This window comes from Poecilia reticulata, linkage group LG6 (genome assembly GCF_000633615.1).
Source record: "Poecilia reticulata strain Guanapo linkage group LG6, Guppy_female_1.0+MT, whole genome shotgun sequence".
In the NCBI taxonomy this organism is placed as follows: Eukaryota; Metazoa; Chordata; class Actinopteri; order Cyprinodontiformes; family Poeciliidae; genus Poecilia; species Poecilia reticulata.
In genome coordinates, this window is record NC_024336.1 from 26072415 (window position 1) to 26082591 (window position 10177).

General features: G+C 40.2%; 1 protein-coding gene across 5 annotated transcripts in view; it reads right to left on the reverse strand.

Moving 5' to 3' along the window:
* Positions 1–903: 903 nt before the first annotated feature.
* The window catches only part of syt7a (synaptotagmin VIIa), a 102807-nt gene continuing 93533 nt past the window's right edge, over positions 904–10177 (reverse strand). For 4 of the 5 annotated variants that reach the window (XM_008412119.2, XM_017305209.1, XM_017305210.1 and 1 more), the window contains 5 exons: positions 8763–9030; positions 6021–6190; positions 5573–5687; positions 4347–4546; positions 904–3183 (listed from right to left, as the gene is read on the reverse strand). In XM_008412119.2, coding sequence (XP_008410341.2) covers positions 3079–3183; positions 4347–4546; positions 5573–5687; positions 6021–6190; positions 8763–9030 — 858 coding nt within the window. In that variant the 3' untranslated portion in view covers positions 904–3078. The remainder of the gene's footprint in view (positions 3184–4346; positions 4547–5572; positions 5688–6020; positions 6191–8762; positions 9031–10177) is intronic. The other variant, XR_001776680.1, reaches the window with a different exon arrangement.

The window sequence follows — 10177 nt, forward strand, 5'->3', positions numbered from 1 at the left end:
TATATATATATATAAGCTGTTCTTTCTTGGACTCATTCAGTATAACAATGTGCAGCTCTGAGCTCTGACAAGCTTGATGTTAATCGACACATTGTGTAATAGCACTGTTGTGCTGGCCAGTCTCCATGAGACAGGCAAACGTGCCTTGAATCTCCATCCCAGCCTGACATTTCAAACATCAGTGGACTCCCACCAGGAGTCCTGCAGTTTCCTTCCATATACACACACAAGCACACATAAGTACTCTCATATTTTAAAAAAAAAACACAAAAAAGACCAAGAAGAGGAGGATGAGAGCCCTGCATCCTCTGTGTCCTCCGCTTCAACTCCAAACCCTGAAAACACCGAGCAAACGTCACCTCTCCCCCCCGACTGCAGCCAACCCTTCCAGATTCTCCTCCCTTGATTTTCACCACAGCTATAATCATCACCATCATCATCATCATCAAAAACTATAATCATCATTATTATTTTTATTACATTTTCAAAAAAGTGCAAAATGAACTTCCCCGTGCCCTCGTTCAGAAGGCAGGGCAGTAGAGGATGGGGAAACGATGGCAGTAAGAAGAGCAAGAAGAGCGCGAGAGAAGAAAGAGAAAAGAGAAGAAGATTTCTGTAAAGTTCGAAGTGCGCTGCTCCTGTAAATGCACACTCAACTGCAACACAGCAGTCTAACTATACAGTCCAACCTGCTGGAGGTGGACACCCACCAGCGTGACAGAAGAGCACAGGGCGAAGACAAGTATGTGCACACAGCTGAATCCACGTGCACAAACGTTGCCTTCAGCCTTGATTTTCCTGTTAACATTGGAAGATTTCAATTGGTTTCCTCTGTTGGTGATGCATGAAAAGTGACATCCTGGGATCTCATCTTCTTTTTTCTCTCTCCGTGTCTTTTGTTTGTTTTTTTTTTTCTTCTTCTTTCTGGAAAAATCGGGACAAATCCATATCACAAGTTTGTGTCCCATCTTTTCCCAGCTTTGGAAAGTTCAGTTGCTTTTTTTTTTCCTTTTTTTTTTTAAATCTCTATTTTTGTTGGAGCTACAGCACAGCACCCACAGCACACAGACGACAAGGAAGGCTCCAGAAAGAGGGTTGTTGTGAGAGGAGTGGTGAGGCAAAGTAAGTCACTAATATTGTGCCAGAAGGAAGAGAAGAGGAGAAAAGAGAATACAGAGAGAATAGAAGGAAGAGAAGAGACAACAGTGTGAACAAATCCATCCTGAGTTCAGCTTGTTTCATCACAAACCTATTATCGATCACTTTCAAAGACTTCAGCTGAACATTAAACCACTCTTGAGTGAAGGAGAAAAGGTTTGCTATGAGAGAAAAATGTAAAACACTTGGGACAAATAATGAGAACAGTAGGGTCAATGAAAAGACTAATGAAACGGGGAAACAGGTGACAGAATATGGCTAAGATACAGTTAACTAGTGTTCATAGGTGAAACCCTGCCAGCCTACGTAGCTAAATTATATCTTCATAAGATGCATCGTAACGTCACAGAAAAGTTAATTCATTAATAGAATCAATAATTAATAGAGATTCACTACAAACATCATATATTTGGAGCATTTATGTCTCTTTATTTTGATCATTACCGAGTAACAACTACTGAAAACCCAAATTTCTGTTTCTCAGATAAATAGAAGATAGCAGCAGACAGAGACTGACATTCTGTACAAAGGTGGCAAACCACAAGAGTGTGCTGCTGATTGAAAAGTTGAGTGGAAGGAAAAAGGGTGGCAGAAAAATCTGGCACAGGCAACAGGGATAACTGAAGCCTTGAGAGGATTCTAGCTCATTTATGATTTTTGGTGAGAATCACAAGGGACTGACTGTGGCTGGAGTCAGAGCTTTAAGAGTCATTTCCAGAATATATTCTGCAACTGTTACCTTCCTTGTGTTAAGACACTCCTGAATGCAAGACACTGACAAATACTTCTTAAAAAGGACATGTCCAAAGTCCTCTTTTCATTAGAAAAGTAGATTTTATTTTTCATTGGTAAATCAAGATCCCAGAGTCTGGAGATAAAGGGAAGAGGCACAGATTTCAAGCTGGTTGAGGTTGTTCTATTGTATTTTATAAAGTCCAACGTCAGCAGAGACATTTACCAAAAAGGTTTCAGAGCACTCCATGTTTCACTCTGCTGACGAGGTTTTTAGAAGAGCAGATTTTATTTTTCCAGCAAAATATGGCAAAAGTGCAAACTCTCCTGGTCTGAAGCTCAAACATTGCCGAAGCTCCAGAGCCAACAATGAGGATGAACTGAAGGCTGGCGCACACATCTGCAGAGCCACAGGCTGGTGGCCCCGGTCAATTATTGAAGACATACATTGTATAGTACATGTTGTAGCACCACAATGCTGTATTAATTTTTTTTCATTGGTTTTATGTAATAGCTGACTTCTACAAGAAACTGAATTTGGGGTTCATATTAGCTGTACATCACAGTCATCAAAATTAACAGACATAAAGACTGGAAATATATAATACTCTAGTTTACCCACTTGGTATGCAGTGAGTTTCACTTTTTGAGCTGAATCACTAAATTAACATTACCATGGTATTGTAATTTATTGACACCCGCCTGTATGTTCATACACTGCCTTCTGTATTATATTGTATAACTGTACTATTTATACAACAAGATTAAATGAGCTCAAATTATTATGATTCTCTAAGATACCAACTTGTTTAACCGGTAAGGGACTGCAGCGACAAATAAACAGATCGTTAGACCTCCATGGGCCGATTGCATAAGGACAGAAAGACAGACATACAGACAGTCAGAAACAGGGGGACTATTGGCAAAGTGGCGACACAGAAAAAAAAAACATACAACAGCACAAGGGGCGAGAAATTCAGAGAGAAGTGGAAGAGGAAATTGAGATTCTAAAAGAAAATAGAGAAGAGTTTAAAGGTTTAAGAGAGCAGATGGCTAATTGTACCCGTGTTTCGCAGCCTGGCAGCAAGTCAGTCTTGTGCATAAGGACGGGAGCGGGAGTAGGGGAGAGAGAAGAAGGGTGGGAAGAAGGAGACGGGAAGTGGCCATGGAGGAAGCTGGGTGGTGCGATCAGGCCTTAAGAGCGTGCCACTGGGCGACGTTAGTGCGCGGCCGAGCGAGCATGTCCTTCCAATGCTTTACTTCTGCTGGCCCGCTCTTCCACGATAGGTAGATCTGAGAGTGGAGAAAGAAACAATCAGGCACTCTTCATGAAAATTTTTAAACTACTGAGGACATAAAAAGCCATTGTATGGCCCATCTCTTCCAAGTCGATATGTTTTCATGTGTATCATGATGGTAAACGATGGTGTTTGGTATCAGTCCTTGCTGACGAGCAGCAATAAGTTGAAAAGCAGTGAGGTGAAGCAGCAATAGCTGTCCCCGTTCACTCACAGGCTGTATTACTAAAGCAATATTTATGTCACCGTTGCCTAAATTAATGAAGCTAGAGGTTGAAATGGTCAGTATTCAAACAAAGAAGAGAGTTATAACCTTTACTTTAAATTTTCTGTAAGTTGTATGTCTCTTCAAGCTTAATGCCAACTCATACACATAGGAGGAGACGGCTGGTTGTTGTTCAAATTGCTTGGTTGTCATGACAAAACCTTGTTTGTTCAAGTTCACAACGGGTGACATTTGCCTAACTCGGAGCAAAATTGAACCATTAACAGCAGCAGAAGGCCCCATCTAGTGACTTAAGGTAATTTTAACATCAACTGGATGTCTGAGCTTGTAAGTGTGGCTTGTCTAAGGAAGAAAAAGCTTCAGGATGTGCAGAGAAGCTTTGGCATCGCGGTCCATGTTGGTGTTTCTTTGAAACTGTCCCTGTACACTTTTCAGCAACCCTGCTTGCAGAAATTTGACCCCTCCCGCACAGGCGATTGATTTGCAGAAAGTACAACCCAAAGTATTCATCTTTTTATAACCAAGCTTTTATAATAAGCAGAACCGCATCTATGAAGAGACTTTGACAGAAAAGTCAACTTACTACAACCAAATCAGATTTTATTGAATTCAACTAAGCTTTGCTAAATTCAGCAAATTTTGAAAGAAAGTGACTGAAATCCTGTTGTTAGATCAGGACAATCTAACAACAGGATAATTTGAGCAAACATGCAATATTTCTTTCTAGTTTTGGAACTACACTGAATAATATTCCTTTCCTACAGAAAAAAAATGAAAATAAGTCATTCTACTTAATTTGATTTTAGTTTGTTTTTATGTTCTTTGCCCACAAGTACTGTTGACTCTACGATTCTACAACAGACTGAGCTAACCCGTGACACCTATCTAAAAATCTCTGCAGACCCCCCACAGATGCTTATGTCATAAATTACCTTGCCAATAACATCGTTGCGGCTAAGCCTGTCCTTGTCCATGACGGTGATGATGATGGTAGTCTCCCTCAGCACATGGGCAGGGACGTCAAAGGGGAAGGACTCGTTGAAAACTGGATTCAGACAGCGCTTTATCACCGGCGTCTTCTTCTTCTCTACACGCTTGTCCTTGTGCATGAGCCACACCTTTACGTAAGGGTCTGCAGAAAGGACGCAAAAGAGCAGAAGTTTACGCCAAGGGTAACTAAGAAAATGCCTATGGATGTGTTTCTTTTTCTCTTTTTTTTTTGCTTTCAGGGTCAGCTTTGCAATTACCCTCTTGATTGTTATAGACAGGAAAGGCAGCAGGGAAGCAGAGACCTCGATTGAGCTCAAGGTCAACCTATTCCCTGAGCTAGCAAACATACAAATGAGGAAGTATTTATGGAAATGGGGCTTGGGATTCGTACAGCAAATTCTGGAGCAATTTTGTATCTGGTAATAGTAACTGCAGGAAACTCTAATTTTACCAACAACAAAAAAAATGCACAGAAAGCATGTCACAGCAGGACCTGATACTTTTTTTTAACCAGAAGAGACCAGAGTGCACTGATGCACATTTAGCTGGGAGGTTCAAGATCCTCATAGATATACAGGCAGATAGAAGTCAACAGATATGCTTGATGTAATGTCACCTTGCTGCTGTGACTATGAACAGAGGACAGTAACTAGATTACAAAAGTATTCAAACGCCTTGACTGTTTCCTCATTTTGTCACATTACAACTTTCAGCACAACACAAAGCAAGGCATTATTACGAAGACGTAAAGAAAGGAATTACAGACTTTTGTCAAGTAAAAGTCTATAAATTTACAAAGGCAGAAAGAGCTGCAGCTGACTGATAATTCTTCAGTCCTCCTGTGCAAACAGGAAAGACTAACGCTGACTTCATCGGTCACTTAATGTGAAAACATTGGTGCGCACTGAAAGTACTTTCTTTGATTTGAACAATTCTGTAGAAGCAATCAATTTATTTTATTAGTACTTGAGACCTGCTGCCACTGCAATATGAAAAAAAGTGTAAAGAAATTCTTAGCAAAGTACTCATTATTCTGTGTTGACCGGTCAGTAAGTACCGTGTACTTCAAATCCAAATTAAAACCTCAAAACTTTGAAAGTCGAGGCAAAAACACCAAACTGTGAAAAACACAGATTTGAGACGGTGACAAACACAGCAAAGACTTTACCCGAGGTGCCCCCGATATCCATGGCTTTAAGGTGGCGAGCTTTGATGATGTTCACAGTGATGGTGTTGGCAGTGGGATTATAGCAGAGAGACACCAGCAGGTCGCCTCGTCTCCCCTGCAAAAACGAACCCACACACACAAAAACACAAAAAAAACAATGGAGTGTGAATCATCCGGTCTAAGATCAGATTTCATCAGGGGATATCAAACTCCAGATTACTCACTGCCTCGTTGTGCAATGTTACATCACTGCCCTTTCTGCTCTGACTCCATGTGCCAAATACAGACGGTCCAGTGACCGGGCTGGCTTAGTTATGATCATTGCTCACCCAAAAATCACATCAGACATGATGATAGCTGCGACCAAACGTGTCACACTTGCTTTAACAAATTACACTGGGATTAAAAGTGAGCATCAGCCGTAGCTCTGTCTAACAGCCCCTCTTACACTGCCATCACTGCAGGGCTTAAGCTCCTTCCAGAAGGTCTTCAGCTGGCCCAGTTCCACCTTGTTCAGGGGGATTGACACCTCTCCGATGGGGTCGTTCCTGCTGAAGCGGTCGTAGTCCAACACCTGGAGGTAGAGAGTGCGTTCTCTCACCTTCTCGTAAGGGAAGCCTAAAGCAGACACAGGGAGCAGATAACACTGTGGGCGGAGAGGCACAGCTCAGTGGCAGATTGCGAAAAGCATGTTCCTGACAGTACAGAGGGAACAGTAATGTGCAACATGCTTCCACGGAAGGATATGACAAAAAATGCCAACGTGTGGAGCAAAAGCTGAGCTCCCTGTCACAAACTAATCGAGTTCAAGCTTAAAGGGCTGTGGGTTTGGGAAAGGTTTGAGAATATTCCACCCTAGTTTTCCTATTTTGTCGTTTCACATTCAGCCAATCTCAAAAGTCATAAAAAAAACTTGCTCCTTACAAGAAGAAAAAAAAAACACTTGTCTTTGCAAATGACAAACAGCCTCTGCAGCTTACAAGATGATGATTATTATTACAGCAAGACAGAATATCGGTCTGCTGTTTCTAGGCTGGAGGTCTAATCAATAAAAAACTTGCTCTAATTTCACACTTTGATATTGAGTTTTCACACAACTAACACAAAGCTCCTTTTCAATGGAGAAACAAGTCTTTTTGAAATCTGCCAGGCTTGCTGCAAATGAGCTTTATCTCTGTATTACTTGATGAGAAAAAGCAAAGAAACCAGTTTCCTGGTCTGAAAACTGCAGTGTCTTAACAGGTGGAAAATGAGCACAATATTTACATTTCTATTCACAATGCCTAATAAACCAGCTTCTTGGTTCAGACTGTTTGAAATATACAGGATTGTGGTTGCTATTGCTTATCGTGCAAAAAAAACAAAAGAAGTACATTTTGAATACAACTGTAACAGATTCACCCAAAACATTCCTTTCAAACAACAACTATTGCTAGTTTCTAAAATAACTCAAATTGATTAGCTTTATATATATATATATATATATACAAAGTTTTCAAGAAACATGAATTCTTTATTATTTTTATGTTGTTGTTTGATACAGAGGTTACAGAAAAGTATTTATGTTTCTGCCATTTTCCCCCCCAATACACGAACACTCAGAAGAAAAATCAGTATTACCAGCAAAACTTATTCTCATTTCAAAACTTTATGCCCAAACAATCCACTTACTCTACAAAAGCACTTCATTTATCTTTGTAATTTGAAGGTCTTTGATGGTTTAATCAGGTAGAAAACTGTCGCCGAAATAAAATGTTGCAGATGAAATTACCTGAGATAAAAGAGCAGAAAATTGAGGGGGAAAAATCTAATAAAAACTCAATGTAGGGTATAAGATTAAAAAGCAAAAAGCAAATATTTAACTGCTCACACAGTCAAAATGATTGGAGAGCCTCATTACTTTTAAACAAACTTGAATAGCTATTAAATGGGAAAGTATAAGTCTGAAAAAAAATCACAAACATTTCTAACTCGATGTACATCCCACAGAGTTCAGCTAAATTCATCTTTTAAAAAATGGAAGGATTTTGGGACTTGTCTAAATCTATTTAGAGCTGACTGTCCTTATAAAGTGAGTGGACCGGGAAAAGAAGGCTGGTTCGAGAAGCCATCGAAACGGCTACGTCTAATCTGAGGGAGTTAAAGGTTCCAGTGCTCAGAGAGAAGAGACTGTGCTTTAAGAAATGTTTTCCATGGTTTCTTACAAATCAAAACTGCATGGCAGAATGTCAAAGAATGTCAAATAAAAAATAAAATTCAAAAGAGCGTACAAATCTAGTCTGGAATTCAGCCAAACGCACAAGGGATAATCTGAGAAAAATTGTAAATTCATGTGATCTGAGTTTATAACCAAACTAGAAAAACAACCTCAAGTATGATGCAAAAGTTCGCAAAAAAAATGGTTCAAAGAAAACAAAGTTAATGTTAAGTCAAAGCCCAGATATCAGTCTACTCAGGAATTTGTTAGCAAAACATGAAAAGAGCCGTTTTACAGCCTGACAGAGTTTGAGCTGCAAGAATGGAAAGAAATTATAGCTTGATGGAGACATATTCGCACAGCCACAGTACTGATTATAACCAAAGGAGCATCTTCAATAAGATTTAATTTGAAGGGGTGTTCATAAGACTGACATAATACTGTCATACCATGACATAATACCTTTTATGAACATGAAGGAGTCTTTATGAATGGTTGTGAAGGTTGTGTTGAAGTGTCATTCTGTAAATAATGACACTTTTAATGCAAGGTTGACACTTTTAATGGACTTTTAATGCAAGTTTTAGTACAACTTTGCATTAAAAGTGTCATTATTTACCAAATGATACTTCATGACAACAATCAAAGATTCACGAAGACTCCTTTATGTAATAGCAGGTGTTATATCATATTTATGACTGTCACGTCAGTCTTACGCACAACCCTTCAAATAAAGTGCTACTGCATCTTCTAACTGGAAAGGGTTGAAAATGTATGCATTAACTTTACCTTATAAGGCATATTCTTATTAAATTGATTTTACTTATATGTTCAAGATTTATTTTTGTGCAATCGAGACCCTAAAACATGCAAAATGTAAATTTTATGCAACACTTCCCCTTTAAGATTTACATTTAAACCCAGAGAAAATTACAGAATCCAATGGGATTAACATTACATTTCAGGTCTTTAAAAGTTGTAAATATGACAAACCCTCAAAGAGGAAGGTTTCATTCCAGTGGGGGTTGAGGTTCTTCCTCTTGACCTTGGTTTCCAACTTGTGCTTCTTGTCAGGCAGCAGGTAGATTTTGACGAAAGGGTCCGAGGTGCCGGAGAAATCCTTGGCTGGAAGGTCCTGGCCCTTGAGAACTTTGACGGTGAGGGTTGTGTTCTGGAAGCTGTAGCCTATGCTGAACTGGATTCGACCGAGTTTTTCACTGACGGGCCCTTCGCCGTCATCATCCTCTGAACCTGGGGACAACTGCAAGGCCACAAAAGACAAAGCAATGAGCGTAAACCGTCACATGTCCGGGAAGAGCCACACAAGGTACAAGTCAGACCTAAAGGCACCGACTTTCTGCATCACCCAGATCTCGACAGAGAACAGCCGCGAGGGGGAACGATTTCAGAGTCACATTTTGATCATGGCGCGCTCGAGCAGCTGCTCAGAGACAGAGATTGGTGCGATGTTAAGAAGACTCTGAGAGTTTAATTTCCTTACTAATGTTCTTAAGAGGCAGGAGGTGCTCAGATTGAAGATACGGAGCTTTAGACTACCCGCGCTCTCTCACAGCCACTCTGACTGCTTTATCATTGCTCTGCACTAAAAGGCAGATATCTGATAAAAGCCAGAGAGAGAGGGGGGAAGAGAGAGAGCAAGAGAGAAACAAAGAGGAGGTAGAGAGCTTTCAGCGAGACGTAAAACATGGACCAATGTCAGCTTTCTGCACGTGAAACCTTCCCTACAGTAACATATTCGTCTCACCGTTGATGTCTACTTTTTTTTTTCTTGCCACATAGAAAAACAATTGGGATACAAGTTTACGTACATTATGTGGAGGTAAGCAGCATGCACTACAGTAGACCTTTTTGTGAAAGAACTCAGGTGCTGTTTGGCATGCAAAGTGTTGCTCAGAGAATTACCTGAAGTACTACTTTTTGAAGCTTTCATCCAAAACCGAAATGACAAAGGCTCACTTCTGATTCATCAATATGGGTTTCAGAAAGAGGGAGAATTTCAACTCTAATTTGTCAAACAGTATGAGTCACCTTGGATGACTTGGCTTGCTTGATTGCCACTGTGGGAATGGCTGGTGTGTTATTTTTTTCTATTATGACTCGCTCATTACCATCCCCAGCTTTAGATCAACCTGCCTTATAAGCTTACAATGACTTTGCAGCACAACTCCTGCTGGTGGCAAGAATTACCTCAGAACAATGTGATTTTATTTACTCGTCTCGACAAATATGACTTAGCTGAAGTGCTTTCCATGTCTCAGAACAAATCAAATAAGATCTCATCAGGATATCCAAAGCTTATTGGCTTGCAGATTCCATCCATCCATCCATCCATCCATCCATCCATCCATCCATCCATCCATCCATCCATCCATCCATCCATCCATCCA